This window comes from Ahaetulla prasina, chromosome 1 (genome assembly GCF_028640845.1).
Source record: "Ahaetulla prasina isolate Xishuangbanna chromosome 1, ASM2864084v1, whole genome shotgun sequence".
Taxonomy (NCBI): domain Eukaryota; kingdom Metazoa; phylum Chordata; class Lepidosauria; order Squamata; family Colubridae; genus Ahaetulla; species Ahaetulla prasina.
The window spans coordinates 183,079,820-183,098,003 of NC_080539.1; the positions used below are offsets into that span (position 1 = coordinate 183,079,820).

At 42.8% G+C, this 18,184-nt stretch overlaps 1 protein-coding gene across 2 annotated transcripts in view; it reads right to left on the minus strand.

Annotated features, from left to right (window-relative positions):
• Positions 1–18,184, minus strand: part of COL4A1 (collagen type IV alpha 1 chain) — a 176,621-nt gene that overhangs the window by 110,581 nt on the left and 47,856 nt on the right. For both annotated transcript variants that reach the window (XM_058184421.1, XM_058184420.1), the window contains exons 3-4: positions 2,203–2,292; positions 2,066–2,110 (exon numbers count right to left, since the gene is read on the minus strand). In XM_058184421.1, coding sequence (XP_058040404.1) covers positions 2,066–2,110; positions 2,203–2,292 — 135 coding nt within the window. The remainder of the gene's footprint in view (positions 1–2,065; positions 2,111–2,202; positions 2,293–18,184) is intronic.

Genomic DNA, 18,184 nt, shown 5'->3' on the forward strand with positions numbered 1-18,184 from the left:
TACTGGCAAAAAGTCCATCAAGGGTTTCCAGAATTAAATCCAGTAATAATATCCTTGTCCTGGTTGTTTTTCATTGTCATTTATAATTCCACTTTAACAATTAACTCTGTTTTATATTCCACCATTTCTTTATTTTCCAATATTTCTATATTTTTTGGGATTTTCTCTTCCTTATCTTTGACATTTTTAACTTCTTTAAAGTCTTCAAGAAATATGTTGGAACTATAGAAATTATTGCTGTCAATTTAGTTGTAAGTTTCTCTCCTAATTCCTCAAAGATACTTTGAAATGTGTCATGACTTTGTCTATTATTTTACAAGTTTCACTGTTCCTTTTCCCGATTGGAAATTTAGGCCCCTGACCTGTCCCATTTTCATACTGTAGTCACAAAATCTTAGGCTTGTTTTGTTTTATTTACTCACATTTTCAAAGTTCTTAACAAGTTCTAATACTCCGAATTTGTCTGGTCAGATAAATTTGTCTGGTTCTTTGAAAGACCTCTTTAACTTTACATTAATTGTAGATCCAAAAGTGAGATTTGATTAATCTAATGTTCTTCAAGGCTGTGCTACAGTTAATGGCTTGATGGTTTCCTTCATCAATTGTGTTGTAAATGTTGTACCTTGATGAACGTATCTTTTCTTTTATGTACACTGAGAGCATATGCACCAAGACAAATTCCTTGTGTGTCCAATCACACTTGGCCAATAAAAAATTCTATTCTATTCTATTCTATCTCCCAGTGCTCAGACTATGGGAGCAAACCCTGTCCTGCCATCTGGTGCATATGTGAGTGCTCCCTCATCCTCACCTTGTCCAAAGAAGTTCTATTGGACCGAGTTTGCTACCAGTCCACTGGTTATTCCTGCATTATTCCTGCATTGTTGTCTCTGCACTTTCAAAGATGTCTATCTGCCATTTTTCTCATCCAGAAGTCAGTACCTGTTTGAGCTTAGGATGGTGCTGAATGAGTAATATTTACAACCAATCCTCAATGTTAAAGCCATCGTTGTACCCCACATCTATGATCATGGGTCGAGTCATCAGCAACTGGCCTGGATTTCTAACCATTAAATGTCCTTCAGTCACATGATTGCGATTTGTCATCTTTTCTGCAGGCTTCCCGCAAGCAAAGTGAATTGGGAAGTTGGCAGGATGCCAGAAATCATGGTTACGTGAAGTCCTTGCATAACAACCAATGGTGATTCATTTAACTATTATAACCAGGGGCTATTGGAACTGCTTTTGCATGGTCATGTGATGTTTATGACATTGCTTAGTGATGAAAAATCTTACTGCTTCAAGCAAGGACTACCTGCAATCACTTGAGAAGATATAATCAATTATTCTGATGCTGGGAAATTGAAAACAATTGAAACAGAGGCTGATAAACAAGGTGGCTAGATGCTATTATGAGGTACTTTCATGAACTTCTAAACTCAGAGAAGCATTTATTCTCTGACAATCTTTGAGAACAGCAACTTCAGATCCCAGCCGCCAAAAGATATTTAAGCCACCACAGCATTCTAATTTTTTAATGGGAGTATATTTCATTCTTCTTTAAATATTTTAGCTAGATTGATAATAAACTGTTGAATACTTTCTTGTTCTTACTTGCAAACAACAGATCAAATGATACCTTTGCCCAGTAAGATTAAGTGTAAATAGCTACTTCACTGTCATTTTCACATCATTGAGCATTAACACTGATTACTATTAAGTAGATTAAACAGCATTCTAGTAAGAAAGTGAAAAAGTAATTTGCATTTGGGACATGCAAATTGTACTCTACAAAGTGCCATGCACATTACCATGTAATAAATACAACAAATTAAGAATGACTAACACGTTCAGTGCTACTTTTAAAAACTAGAGTATGCATCATACTGAGCAGAATGCAGTGTATTTGATTATAACCTAGTATGTTACATGCGCCCAGTTATTGTGATTTGTAATCCATGACTAATGGTTTGGAGTGTTATGTAAACCAGGCTACTATGGCTTGTTACACAAACCACAACTGGCATGATATGAATAACAGCAAAAATGTTTCATGCAAACTTACTCTAGTTCCTTTTGTTCCTGGTAGTCCTGGTTCTCCAGTATCACCCTACAGAAAGATACAAAAACTTGTTTGTTTATTGTTATCAGGATTTCAAGTACCATTCTGTAAGTTAATGTTTGGCATAAGGATCGTTTTACCTTCATTCCAGAGGCTCCTGGAGGCCCTTCTGGTCCTTGTACTCCAGGAAATCCAACCAAGCCTTGTAAACCTGGCAAACCTCTTTCACCCTGTGAAAATTAAATATACAATATCTATATATATAAAAGCGAAAACCACTCACACAGTAATCATAAAATCTCCAGAACTGTAAAGCCTACAAACTTGAAATTTGCCACGTATGTTCCTCTTGGCTTCTAGGTGCTCATTAAGAAATGATTTTTCGAAATGACCATCAGAGCATTAGGATTTCCTATATTATGATTAACATCCTCGGAGGCTAAGGAGTTCTACTCCCCCCTCCCACCTGAAAAGAAATCTGTTCCAAATGCAAAACACAAGCAGAGGAGAGGAGTTTCACTTTCAGTTTTATTTTCATAGCAGGAAGCAGCTTTAATACAGAACACTTGAGCTAAGCCATGGTCAGATTCCTTCCTGTCTCCTTCTTGCTCACACAGCAAATACTGTTTCACTTTCCAAACAACCCTTTGATGCTAAGGAATTCTATTCCCCCTCCCCACCTGAAAAGAAATCTGTTTCAAATGCAAAACACAAACAGAGGAGAGGAGTTTCACTTTCAGTTTTACTTTCACAGCAGCAATCATGGGATAGGGTAGGAGAGGCTTCTGTGGGACAAGGCTGAGGGAGAGAAGGGGATACGACAGGAGAGGCCTCTGTGCAGCAAGGCTAAGGGAGAGAAGGGGGATAAGATAGGATAGGGTTTTGTGGGGCAAGACTGAGAGAGAGAAGGGGAGACTACTCATTAATTTTCAAGTTGTACATGTCGATTTATCAAGCCCGATCACATAGTTTTGTAGCGAAGCACGGGTATCCAGCTAGTATAATATATATATGTGATATATGTATTTCCCTCAACACCCAAAATGATGGTGGTGGTGGTGGTGGTAGTGGAGGAGGAGGAGGAGGAGGAGGAGGGGGAGGAGGAGGAGGAATATGCATAATATATAACAGTGAGAACAAAAAACTATAAGAATCTACTTCTTAATGTCATGAAGTTGGAAAGGACATTTCTACTGGAACATCAATGAAGTTTTTTTTAAAAAGGGCTAAATTACATTTTTTCACATTCATAAGGCAGAGTGCCCTGTTCTGGGCTTACCATTTATATTTGTAAAGATATTAATGCAACTAAAATGATGCATAAGTCCCTTATGTTTAAGATCTTTCACATCAATCTGGAAATGAATACAAAATTAAGACTTTGACACATGTTTATATTATTCCCCATTCATCTCTTTTTTGCTTTTTTATTTGTTTACATGCTGTTAAAACAATTTCCATCAGGATAGCCATGTTATTGTTTTGCTACAAAAACAAAAGTAATGTGCTACTTTAATTATAATCTCAAATGGATCATAGTCCCTTTTATCAGAAATATTTGCGATTTTATCAGAATTTGTGATTTTAAATTGTGAAGCTTTCTTTGCTAATAGCGTAGTGTAATCAAAGAACTTAATTAAAATTATAATACCTCTTCATTTACAAATACAAAGTTTTAATATTTGCAGAATACTCAGTTTGAAAAATAAATAAAAACTTAGAACTAGTTTACCACAACATCCCAAAATTCTATTACAGCATATTATAACTGATTACCAGCAGAGTAATTCTAATAGTACTTTGGAATAGTTCAATAACCCAATGCCTGTCCAGTGACAGTAGATTAACACTTCAAGATGGAAAAGCATTCCAAATGGAATAGGAAGTAGTTTACATCAATATCTGGGTTATTTATATTTCATTTGGTATCAGAGAGGTAACAGAAGGCAAGGAGAGATGGTAATTCACATTAGATCACTCTACATCAGTGGTGTGATTCAAAAATTTTTACTACTAGTTCTGTGGGCATGGCTTGGTGGCCGTGGCTTGGTGGCCATGGCAGGGGAAGGATACTATAAAATCTCCATTCCCACCCCACTCCAGGGAAAGGTTACTGCAAAATCCCCATTTCCTCCCGATCAGCTGGGACTCAGGAGGCAGAGAATATCAATAGATGGGGGCGGGGCCAGTCAGAGGTGGTATTTACCGGTTCTCTGAACAACTCAAAATTTCTACTACCGGCTCTCCAGAACCTGTCAAAACCGGCTGAATACCAACTCTACTCTACATTATGCCACCAAAATAATTTTGAATCCTTCCTACATACAAATTAGAAAATTGCAGCCAAAGAGGCTGTTCTTTCTTCAGGACTGGAGCCTTGTCTTTAACCTCAAAGGGAGAAAATAAGTGACAATTTCTGCAACACTTTGCAGGCTATAAGATTGCAGCCTAAATCAGTTTAATTGAATAATTTATACTGTACATGTTTCTTATGCATTTCTATTTAATATAAAACATTTGCAACTTCATTAACAAGAAGAGCACTAGCAAGCAATATTCATAACTTCATCTTCTTTGTTAATAGTGTGCAATATATTTTAGTTAGCAAACTATATTTCAGCAAAAGTTGTAAGAGAGTTTGAGAGCATGATGTCTGCAAGATTCTGCCTAGGGTTTTCGGAGAACTTTTGTCCAGGAGGTGCAACTGTTAGTGCTCCCTTTTTTCACCAGTTCTCAGCTCTTTTGGACTAGGCACAAAAGCAGTTTCAAAGAACAACATTAGAAACAGCTGGCCAGTGCTAATAATATTTTCTTTAAATTCTGGTATCAAATTCCAAGGTTTCTTAAACTTCAGTTTTTAAAGAGCAGGATGGGGTGGGGGAGGGAGTGTGAGGGTGAAGGTTCATTCTCTGAGCTTGTGGGTTGGTTTCTCAACATTTTGTTACCAGGCTAGGTAACATTTTTTTTAATTTTTATTATTATTATTATTTAGATTTTTATACCGCCCTTCTCCCGAAGGACTCAGGGCGGTGTACAGCCAGAATAAAAACAGTACAATATACAAATTAAGACAAAAGTTAAAATAACATATTCTATAAATGGCTGAAAATTTAAAACCGTCAAATTTGACCCATAAAATTCATAAAAATACCCCAATTAAAATTATTAAAATTCAAAAAGTTTAAAAATTAAGTCGGTCCCGCTTGGATAAACAAGTGCGTTTTCAATTCACGGTGAAAGGTCCGAAGGTCAGGTAATTGACGCAAACCAGGGGGAAGTTCGTTCCAGAGGGTAGATGCTCCGACAGAGAAGGCCCTTCCCCTGGGGGCCGCCAGCCGACATTGCTTGGCGGACGGCACCCTGAGAAGACCCTCTCTGTGTGAGCGTACGGGTCGGTGGGAGGCATAAGGTAACAGCAGGCGGTCTCGTAAGTACCCGGGCCCTAAGCCATGGAGCGCTTTAAAGGTGGTAACCAACACCTTGAAGCGCACCCGAAAGACCACAGGTAGCCAGTGCAGACTGCGCAGGAGCGGTGTTACACGGGAGAAACATGTGGCTCCCTCAATCCCTGCTGCACCCGCGCAGCTGCATTCTGAACTAACTGAAGCCTCCAAGTGCACTTCAGGGGTAGCCCCATGTAGAGAGCATTGCAATAATCCAGATGAGAAGTGACAAGAGCGTGAGTGACCATGCATAAGGCATCCCGGTCAAGGAAGGGGCGCAACTGGCGAACCAGGCGGACCTGGTAAAAAGCTCTCCTGGAGACGGCCGCCAAATGGTCTTCAAACAACAGCCGTCCATCCAGGAGAACGCCCAAGTTGCGCACCCTTTCTGTTGGGGCCAATGAGTCACCCGCAACAGTCAGCTGCGGTTGCAGCTGACTGTACCGGGGTGCCGGCATCCACAGCCACTCCGTCTTGGAGGGATTGAGCTTGAGTCTGTTTCTCCCCATCCAGACCCGTACGGCTTCCAGGCACCGGGATAGCACTTCGATAGCTTCATTGGGGTGGCCCGGGGTGGAAAAGTACAGCTGTGTATCGTCAGCGTACAGCTGGTAACTCACCCCGAAGCCACTGATGACCTCGCCCAACGGCTTCATATAGATGTTGAACAGGAGAGGTGAGAGAATCGACCCCTGAGGCACCCCACAAATAAGGCGCCTCGCGGTCGATCTCTGCCCTCCTGTCAACACCGTCTGCGACCGGTCAGAGAGATAGAAGGAGAACCACTGATAAACGGTGCCTCCCACTCCCAAACTCTCCAACCGGTGCAGCAGGATACCATGGTCGATGTTATCAAAAGCCGCTGAGAGATCTAACAGGACCAGGGCAGAGGAACAACCCCTATCCCTGGCCCTCCAGAGGTCATCCACCAACACGACCAAAGCTGTCTCCGTACTATATCCAGACCGGAAGCCGGACTGGAACGCGTCTAGATAGACAGCTTCATCCAAGTACTGGGGAAGCTGCCATGCCACCACACTCTCTACAACCTTCGCCACAAAGCGAAGGTTGGAGACTGGACGATAATTTCCCAAAATAGCTGGGTCCAGGGAAGGCTTCTTGAGGAGGGGTATCACCACCGCCTCTTTCAAGGCGGCGAGGAAAACCCCCTCCAACAATGAAGCATTTATAATTCCCCGGAGCCAGCCTTGTGTCACCTCCTGAGTGGCCAGCACCAGCCAGGAGGGACATGGGTCCAGTAAACATGTGGTGGCATGTAACCTCCCCAGTAGCCTGTCCACGTCCTCGAGAGCCACAGAATCAAACTCATCCCAAACAACTTCGACAAGACGCATCTCCGTCATCTCACCTGGATCATCATAATTTTGGTCCAAACCATCCCAGAGCTGAGCGATTTTATCGTATAGATAACCACTAAACTCCTCGGCACGCCCCTGCAGGGTCATCCCGCCTCCTGATGTAGAAGAGCGGGTCACCCAAACAGGGCGGCTGGGCGGTTATCTGCCGACGCAATGAGGGTGGAAATGTAGGAACATTTCGCCTCCCTCAGTGCCACTAGGTAGGTCTTCGAAAAAGACCTAACTAGTGTCCGATCAGCCTCGGAACGGCTGGACCTCCAGGTACTCTCTAGGCGTCTTCTCCGGCATTTCATCTCTCTCAGCTCCTCAGAAAACCAATTGGGATCTGTGCTGGGTCAGAGGCCGCAAAGGCACGGCCCGGTCCAAAGCCCCAGCCACGGCCTGTTCCCAGGCCGCAACTAGTTCTTCGGTCGTGCCATGGGCAAGATCCTCAGGGAACGGCCCAAGCTCCGTCAGGAACCTCTCAGGGTCCATCAGGCTCCTGGGACGGAACCAACGCATTGGTTCCGTCTCCCTGCAGTGGTGAGCGGCGGTCTGAAAGTCTAGGCGGAGGAGAAAATGATCTGACCATGACACAGCTTCCGTCACTAAATCTCTTAATATCAGATCATTAAACCACTGTCCAGAGATATAAATCATGTCCAGTGTGGACCCCCCAGTGTGTGTAGGGCCATCAGTTACTTGAATCAGGTCCAAGGCCATCATGGGAGCCTGGAACTCCTGGACCACCGTTGATGACAAGCCGGCTGATGGCAAGTTGAAATCCCCCATGACCAAAAGTCTGGGAATCTCAACCGCCACTCCGGCAAGCACCTCCAGTAGCTCATGCAGGGCTGTAGTCATGCAGCAAGGAGCCAGGTACGCGATCAACAGACCCATCTGATTCCTATGGCCCCACTTCACAAGGAGGGATTCACAACTGGCTATCTGAGGCACAGTGGACTCTCTCGGCTCCAGACCTTCCCTCATCACAACCGCCACCCACTATGAGAATCTTGATGACATCACTTCCCTTCGGCTTCCTGGTTGACTAACTGTACTCTGGACTCGTTGCTCCTGTGAGTGCCCCCTGGTGGATCCGGAGGAAATTATAAGGATACTGTGCTTGCCTGAGGATTTTAAAAATTTTTTTTTTTAAATGGCAAAAGGTCAGAGACCAACTGCTGGAGAAATGGAGAGAATTCTGGAAAAGTTATCTAATATGGACAAGAAATTGGATGAAATAAGAGCAGAAATTGTGACTATCCAAAAGGATTTAAAGGACACTCAACAAGTCTCAGCAGAAAATAAGCAGAAAGTGGAAGGTCTGGAGGGTGAGATGCGGGCAGTGCAGAAAAGAGGAGCGACAAGCAATGCTGTGCTTGGACTACAGATGGATAAAATGTCTTATTTTCTTAGGTTTCAAAATTTGGAAGAAGTGGACCAAGAAGACTTGAGAGATGTTGTGACTAACTGTTGGGAGAATTTCTTGGGAGAGGTGTTGATTTTCTCCAACCGGTGCAGCAGGATACCATGGTCGATGGTATCAAAAGCCGCTGAGAGATCTAACAGGACCAGGGCAGAGGAACAACCCCTATCCCTGGCCCTCCAGAGGTCATCCACCAACGCGACCAAAGCTGTCTCCGTACTATATCCAGACCGGAAGCCGGACTGGAACGCGTCTAGATAGACAGCTTCATCCAAGTACTGGGGAAGCTGCCATGCCACCACACTCTCTACAACCTTCACCACAAAGCGAAGGTTGGAGACTGGACGATAATTTCCCAAAATAGCTGGGTCCAGGGAAGGCTTCTTGAGGAGGGGTATCACCACCGCCTCTTTCAAGGCGGCGAGGAAAAACCCCTCCAACAATGAAGCATTTATAATTCCCCGGAGCCAGCCTTGTGTCACCTCCTGAGTGGCCAGCACCAGCCAGGAGGGACACGGGTCCAGTAAACATGTGGTGGCATGTAACCTCCCCAGTAGCCTGTCCATGTCCTCGAGAGCCACAGAATCAAACTCATCCCAAACAACTTCGACAAGACGCATCTCCGTCATCTCACCTGGATCATCATAATTTTGGTCCAAACCATCCCGGAGCTGAGCGATTTTATCGTATAGATAACCACTAAACTCCTCGGCACGTCCCTGCAAGGGGTCATCCCGCCCCTCCTGATGTAGAAGAGAGCGGGTCACCCGAAAACAGGGCGGCTGGGCGGTTATCTGCCGACGCAATGAGGGTGGAAATGTAGGAACATTTTGCCTCCCTCAGTGCCACTAGGTAGGTCTTCGAAAAAGACCTAATTAGTGTCCGATCAGCCTCGGAACGGCTGGACCTCCAGGTACTCTCTAGGCGTCTTCTCCGGCATTTCATCTCTCTCAGCTCCTCAGAAAACCAATTGAGATCTGTGCTGGGTCAGAGGCCGCAAAGGCACGACACGGTCCAAAGCCCCAGCCACGGCCTGTTCCCAGGCCGCAACTAGTTCTTCGGTCGTGCCATGGGCAAGATCCTCAGGGAACGGCCCAAGCTCCGTCAGGAACCTCTCAGGGTCCATCAGGTGCCTGGGACGGAACCAACGCATTGGTTCCGTCTCCCTGCAGTGGTGAGCGGCGGTCTGAAAGTCTAGGCGGAGGAGAAAATGATCTGACCATGACACAGCTTCCATCACTAAATCTCTTAATATCAGATCATTAAACCACTGTCCAGAGATATAAATCATGTCCAGTGTGGACCCCCCAGTGTGTGTAGGGCCATCAGTTACTTGAATCAGGTCCAAGGCCATCATGGAAGCCTGGAACTCCTGGACCACCGTTGATGACAAGCCGGCTGATGGCAAGTTGAAATCCCCCATGACCAAAAGTCTGGGAATCTCAACCGCCACTCCGGCAAGCACCTCCAGTAGCTCATGCAGGACTGTAGTCATGCAGCAAGGAGCCAGGTACGCAATCAACAGACCCATCTGATTCCTATGGCCCCACTTCACAAGGAGGGATTCACAACTGGCTATCTGAGGCACAGTGGACTCTCTCGGCTCCAGACCTTCCCTCATCACAACCGCCACCCACTATGAGAATCTTGATGACATCACTTCCCTTCGGCTTCCTGGTTGACTAACTGTACTCTGGACTCGTTGCTCCTGTGAGTGCCCCCTGGTGGATCCGGAGGAAATTATAAGGATACTGTGCTTGCCTGAGGATTTTAAAAATTTGTTTTAAATGGCAAAGGTCAGAGACCAACTGCTGGAGAAATGGAGAGAATTCTGGAAAAGTTATCTAATATGGACAAGAAACTGGATGAAATAAGAGCAGAAATTGTGACTATCCAAAAGGATTTAAAGGATACTCAACAAGTCTCAGCAGAAAATAAGCAGAAAGTGGAAGGTCTGGAGGGTGAGATGCGGGCAGTGCAGAAAAGAGGGAGACGACAAGCAATGCTGTGCTTGGACTACAGATGGATAAAATGTCTTATTTTCTTAGGTTTCAAAATTTGGAAGAAGTGGACCAAGAAGACTTGAGAGATGTTGTGACTAAACTGTTGGGAGAATTTCTTGGGAGAGGTGTTGATTTTATGAATTGGGATGTGGATCGAGTTTATAGAGTTAATTCACAATATGCACGCACGCATGCAGTTCCTAGAGAGGTTCATGTCAAATTTGTGAAAAGAGGCGAGAGATGAAATTCTTAGAAAACATAGGAGTGGGGCACTGACTTATAGGGGCAGGGAGATAGCCATTCTGAGGCAGATTCCCAGACAGGTACGTGAAATGAGAAAGAAATATTATTTTTTATCAAGCAAATTGTACCAGAAGGGAGTGGGCTTCAGATGGCTGATGCCAGAGGGATTGATGATTTTCCGGGAGGGCATTACGTAAAAATTAGTACAATGGCGGAGGCGGCGGCCATGGGGGAGGAACACAAAGCCCTCCTGGATTTAGATGACCCAGGAATTGAAGAAGGGGAGGTTATAGACCATGGGGCGGAGGCGGCTGCCGCTGTTGCGGCCCTGGAGTTGGGTCAGGCTGAACCCAGAGTTCTGAGATCCAAAACTAGGAAGTGACAAAGATATTTGGTATTGTGTTGGTTTTCCTTATTCTCTTTCGTATGATATTCTGATTATTCTTGACCCTTCCTTATTGTGTAAGATTGAAACTTAGCTACTTCGTATCACCTGCTTGCCATATGGCTGTTGTATGTGTTTAAAATTTTGAGTAAAATTCTTATCATGTATAAGAAAAATGAAAATTTACCATACCTGATATGTATTTGCATAAATTTTTTTTGACCAATCACAACCGCCACCCCTCCACCCCTACCCTGGGCCCTCGGTTGATGGAATGCTCGGAATCCCGGAGGGCACAGTTCAACCAGGGGTACACCCCCTTCTGTGCCCAGCCAGGTCTCCCTAATGCCCATAAAGTCCGCGGACTCCCCCTGAATAAGATCGCAGATCAGGGGGGCCTTATTGCACAACATCAGCCGGAGGCTCAAGCTCTGAGGATCTTGACCTTCCGGGGAACGGGTAAGGACTAAGGGGCCGGAGCATGTGATCGCTTTTAAACAGCGAGCACGTGCTCCCAAAAAATGATACGGCCCCTTGCTTCCGCCATATCTGCCCCTCCCACTTACCGTACAGATGGAATGGCCCTCAACACCTGGAACACACCCCTCCTCCCCGCCCTTGGACCAGATGAAGAAACGCCATGAACAAACCCTGGGACTGGACATTCCCTCCCCGACGGGTTTTTCCCCCCATCCGTCTCTTCCCTCCCCCCCTCCCATCCCTTAAAATCCTCATTAAAACTCCCCTTAAAAAATCTGTTAAAACAACTAATTAAAAAACCCCTAAGCCTCCTATTTTTGGCATGCCACCTCTCGGGGCTCCAAAGCCCGTCCTCAAGGTAGGCCCTCGATAGTATGGAGGGCCAAACCCGCGAGAGAGGGGAATCTCGCAGGGCAAGAAGGTCAGCCGCAGTACACGTCCGCATAGCAGAGAAAGTCCGGCAAGAAGGCCCATCCTGGGCTGGTCAAGATGATAAAAGATGATAACATGACCACGACCAGTCTGTCCTGATGGGAACTATTTTTCAGTGGAATTTAGGGGATGTCAGCGTTTTTCTGCTTATAAAGGTTTCACGTACGGGTGTATCAAGTGAGGGTCTAGTGATGGGTCAGCTGTGAGTCATCAGTGATGAGTCTTGTGATAAGGAGATTACATCAGGCCAGGGTCATTGAGAGGTGAACTGCTGGTGGGCAGGGTTTGCATGGGTTGGTTGAGAGTCAATTCTGTCTCTGGTTGGCTGTGTGGTTGATTTGGATTCTGAGGGGTTCGTAGGCTGGTTGTAGGTTAATGTGTCTGTTGATGGAATTGCTTGTGGACTGCTAGGCTTCAATGAACACACAAGCATGGCAGGTGGCAGCAAGGCTGATGATTTTTGTGTTGCTCCAATTGAACTGGTGCTGTTTGGTGTCAGTGTGGGTAGAGATTAAGGATTTGGGATCATGGCGTTTAACTGCCAGCAGGTGTTAGTGGATCCTGGTTTTTAATTGATGTGATGTTTGTCCCATGTATAATTGGTTGCAATGGGCACAGTTGATTTTTTAGATTACATTGTTTCTTTCATCCGTCTGTATTTTGCCTTTGGTTCTGGATAATTCCTGGTGGAATATGGCTGAGGGTTTGTGAGCTATTGTTATTCCTAGGGGTTAGAGGATATTGGCTGTCATTTCTGATGCCCCTTTTGTGTACGGTAGGGTTAGTTTTTGAGTGGTGGTTGGCTGTATGGTGACCCATCACAAGACTCACTGACAACTCACAGATGACCCATCACTATGAAGCTACAAAAAATTCTTAATCTTAATTCTTAATCTTTAAATTCTGGAGCAAGGAATCATTACTTAGTTTATTACCATTAATGGTAAAAGAAACATAGAAGGAAGAATGTAGGCCACTGAATTCAATCTCTTTCTTAGTGCAGACATCCAAATTAAATATTGAAGACTGATGGTTATTATGCTTCAAATATTGTGTTTATTTTAAGCACCACTCATTAAAAAGTTCAAAGAATTTGAACAATGAGACTGTTAATGAGAATAAACAGGAGATTGGATACATCAATCTTAAAACGAATGACTGAAGGAACTGAATAATGTTTAGCCTTAAGAAGGAGATTGAAGATGACCAGACAGGATATGATAATACCCTTCAGAAAAATAAAAGAATGTTATAAGAAGAGCACAACTTGCTCAGAATATGGAATAATTAGCAATGTTGGGGATGCTTTAATTTGGATTTTTACAGAAACGGGGAGTGGAATTTGACCCTGAGATTCTATGAAATTTATCTTTGATGGAATCTCTTATCCATTATCACTGGTAGCAGTTTATTATATATCATTATGCTGGTACCTACGTTCAATAAGACATAGAATAAAAGAATACAATAAAATAACTATTGATAAAATAATTTATTACAATTAATTATAACATATAAAATAAGCCTGTTACTTAAAGGCTCATGACTCTGACATATAATAAACCAGAATAATATGATAACCAATAAATAGTGACCAATAAAGTAGTGAGTGACCAATGAAATTTGGGGGAGAGGGCATAACATCGAAAACTTAGAATCCAATCAGATTATGAAATATGTGTATAGCACTAAGAGACACAAGTATGTATCCATAAAAATGTTGACACAGACAAAAGATGAACTGCTTCTTGGGTACTGCAGAGATACTACTGAATTCCTTCTGCCTTTGGTTCTAAGACAGAGTAACAGGCCATTCCTCAAATCAAAGAAATACACTTTTATTTTGCAATAGAGTAGTGGCAAATATCTGTAGCTCAGTGTAGGATGAGGGTGAAGGTTCATTCTCCAAATTTGTGAGGCCATGTGTGAGGATAGTCTTTTTGTCATCAGATAGAGATCTACTGGATAGATTTTTGATCCATAGTTCTGAGCTGTTATTTTGTGATTTTGGGGTGATGGTATTGAGTTTCTCTTGTAGTGAGTTGTGTTTTGGGGTTTCTATTTTGTTGGCATTCCTGTGGATCATGTGTTCTAAGGTGTCTGTCAGGTCTTGCCCAATGGACTTGAGACATGAGTTATTTTATTCATCAATGATGCATTGATATTTTTCCAGGCAGTTGTGGGTATCAGTGAACATGAATCAAAGCATTTTGCACCCGTTTTGGAAGGCCAGTTTCCATGCTTGTGGGTGTTGATTGATGGTTGGTAGCCGGGGGAGGGCTGCAAATTTTTTAACAACTGGCTCCCTGCCCTAATGACTGGCTGGGTGGTTGTGGTTGTGTGGGCATGGCCAACTCAATGTCACTTACGTCGATGGGCACTTCGTCTCGCTTGACCATGGGGATGCTGCAATGGTTGTTAGTGTGAAAAACAGTCATAAGTCACTTTTTTCAGTGCCCTTGTAACTTTGAATGGTCACTAAATGAACTGTTGTAAGTTAAGGATTACCTGTTCAAAAATACAAAAAGCTTCTTTGCTTGCAAAAAGCTGCCCTAAATACTAGTCATTAGATTAGAAATGGGGGTAATACACACTGAAGATCAATGAGTCACAGCCGTCATGGAAACCTAAACTATTCTGTCCGAATACCTTCCTTTTCCTCAGCAATACCTGCAACCCAGAGTTACAAATCAGGCAGGTTGCCAGAGCACATTGAGGAATTAAAATAGTTAAAATACAAGGATAACTATCAGCAGCCAAGTTACTCTTGCTCATACAGTGAAACCTGAGAGGGGTCATTTAGCTCTCCAGATAGTGGGTGGGCATATTTGGGCTACAAAATGCCGAGCTAAAGAGACAAATTAACAAATTAACATCTTGAGTGAGGATGAATTCCATTCTGCCTTTGTTCAGACCTGCTGCAGGGAATTTTTGCCTGTGAATATAGCTATCTATCTCTTTATCTCTTAAGTGCTTGTGTTATGTCCCCTCCCAACCACAACCCAAAAAGACACGCGAGCTGACTTTCCTTGCCAGCAATTTACTCCGACAACAGATAACAGTCCTGGCAATGAACCTGTGATTGTCTGCCAAGTTCTCCTCAGACCAGCGTAATTTGCAGTTCAGGAATAAACAGAAGTCAAAATCTGAATCACAAAATAACACAGCCAAAGCTCTCAAAAGTCAGTCTTTGTCCGTCATGGAGCCCAAAGGCAGCTCCACCCACTTTTATACCCTGTGGGGTGTGGCTCCGTGACTAAGCACTCCCTGGGCCGGCCCCTTCCTTCCTTTTGCTGCGCATGCTTTGCTCAGGGTCACTGCCTTGCATCTAACCACACTGGATTCCCCTCAGCTGGCTCTTGGAGTTCTGCCAGGGAGGAGGAGGAGGGGTCGGGGGAAAGAGGCCGTGTCAGCTCCTCCTCCTCCACCTGGCCTGCCTCTGGGACCTGAAGCCAAGCCAGAGAGGAAGATTCTGCAGAGGGAAGCCCTGTCGGCTCTTCCCCCTCACTCTCTGATTCACTTTCAGCCAGGAGGCCCGGGTCAGGCCCCGCAGACACAACAGCTTGCATCTTCTGTGGACTATTAAGGAAGGTGGGGGCTGCTTTCTCCCTCTAAGAAAACATGTTTCTTCATTTCTCATTCAGGGAAATATATTCTTCCTTTTAAATATTTCTCAAAATATTTCATTCTTCTAGGAAAGGAGTGGGTGTTAACTTTCTACAATTGGTGCCATGTTACTATGCCATATTATCATGAGAGAAAACTAAAACAAATTGGAAGGAGGATCCACTTATTATCAGTGAGCAATCATGTGCCTTGCCTACTCCGAAGCAATGCAAGAGACTCCTGTCCCAAAGGTGCTTTTTCAAGAGGCAACTGGACTTTCTGGAAACCAAGAAAGTTCAGTTGCCTCTTGAAAAAAATACCTTTGGGACAACTGTGACCTGGATGACTGAAGAATCCCCATAGACAAGAGATTCCTGTGCTCAGTGAACTGACAAAGCAGTTTCCCACCCAGAAGAAGCAATTGTTAGATCCATTTGCACCATTTAAAGATACCAGCTGGTCTCACTCATCTCACAAAATATTCTTAGGTAATCATCCAGATTTAAGAAAAGATCACATGACCCCAGAAAGGTAGTAAAAAAATCAGACAGAATGCCAAGTTTGCATCCTGCCTCTCAGCCTTTTCTTCTATGGCTATGCCAACCCTCCTGTAAATAGCTATTCCAGCAAAGTTGGAAATATACTCCAAAAAGCTTAAAACAACCCTTTAACAACCCTTTAACAACCTTTAAGAAAGTCAAGCCCCAGGAATAAATGTACCACAAAAAACTCTGGGGTGGGGTGGGGACTCCGGAAAAGCTCAGTCTACAGACAGAAAGTCTAAGCATAAGGCTTACAATGTAACAAGCTTAACCCAGAGGCAGTTTCTGAAAAACACTTAAAGCAGCAGGGCAATTAAGATAAGGATTGGGCTAGAAATACAGGCATATTAGAATATTTCCTTCCTGCCTCCCTTGCAAGATTAGCCGTTTAAAGTGGGAAAAGATTTCTTCCAACAATCGGTTCTCCAAACTGCTCAGAAAATTAACATTGGGTTTAGGAGAACTGGTGCAAACTGGTAGTAGTTCACCTCTGTTGGTAGTGTGTGCTTTTGGGGTTATTTGCTTGTTAAGGCATTCATGGAGGAAGCTGTTTGCGGGTCAACAATAGTCTCACAGCTGAAGTCTCCCAGCGGCGAGCAAGTTTAAGTGTTGCACGTCCATGTAGCTTTGCAATAGTGGTGAATATTTGCAGCTTGGATGAAGGTTCATTCTCAAAGCTTGTGGATTGGTTTCTGAACATTTCATTACCAGGCTAGGTAACATCTTCACAGAGTTTAGGGGATGTCAGGGTTCCTCTGTTTTGATCCTTGCCTTCTCAGAAATCAAAATATAAGTAGAATTTTTGAGTCTTTAAAAATGTTATTTCGGTTATCAAGTAACCATCTCTCTTATTCATTTTTAATACGAGTTAAAGGCATTGTTATTCTTCTTTTCAAAAACAGTATCTAAAACCTTAAGAGTTTTTCTTTCTTTTATTGACTAAGTATAAGTGTGCCAATTTAAATAAATTATGGGTGTTGCTACATTGTCCTGATCTAAACTTGTATGATCTGCTTTTTCCATGCATAGTGATACCCATTTCCGCAGTAGTCTTTTTATGCTATATCCCAAGATCTTTTTTTAAAAGAATGTCTCCAGCCTAAATTTGCTTTCAGAAATGTCGCTTAATTTTGTTTTTATTTCTTTAAAAAATAATGAACAAAGCATTATTTTAAAGTATTCCATAGAACATATGGGATAATCTGAATTCTTACAAAATATTTTTAAAAAAATCTTTTCATACTAGCTCATCTGGTAAGCAAACTAGATTTAAGCTATCAGGGTTTGTTTGTTTTTGCAAGGACGGGGTTAATTTAATGATAGCAGAATATCAACTTTATTTGAAGCCATTATCAGTGTATCAGGTTTAATTTGCTGTGTTAATATGAAAGTATGTGTTACTGAGTAAGTTTGGTAGTGTGCCATATGAATACTATAATTACATTCATCCATGTGATTACATTTTCAGACACAAACAATAACCTGCTTATTTTCCTTCTGCTTAAAAAATTTTTCAGATTGATCTAGAAAAGTGAAATGTTTTGTTAGTTTTCATTAATGTCACTGAAATTTTATTGGGGTTATTTATATTTGAAGATTTAAATTTGTTTTAAAATTTGGGCCACATTATAATATGCTTTTTAATTTTCTCTTAATGTTTATATATTGAATTTTACTTGGCTGTACACCGCCCTGAGTCCTTCGGGAGAAGGGCGGTATAAAAATTGAAATAAATAAATAAAATAAATAAATAAAGTATTCCATAGAACATATGGGATAATCTGAATTCTTACAAAATATTTTTAAAAAATCTTTTCATCTGGTAAGCAAACTAGATTTAAGCTACCAGGGTTTGTTTGTTTTTTGCAAGGACGGGGTTAATTTAATGACAGCAGAATATCAACTTTATTTGAAGCCATTATCAGTGTATCAGGTTTAGTTTGCTGTGTTAATATGAAAGTATGTGTTACTGAGTAGGTTTGGTAGTGTGCCATATGAATACTATAATTACATTCACCCACGTGATTATATTTTCAGACACAAACAACAACCTGCTTATTTTCCTTCTGCTTAAGAAAATTTTCAGATTGATCTAGAAAAGTGAAATGTTTTGTTAGTTTTCATTAATGTCACTTCCCACAACAGTTTTATCTTTATGCAATATGCCTAGTCAGAAACAGTATTTGTTGAAGCTAGAACCT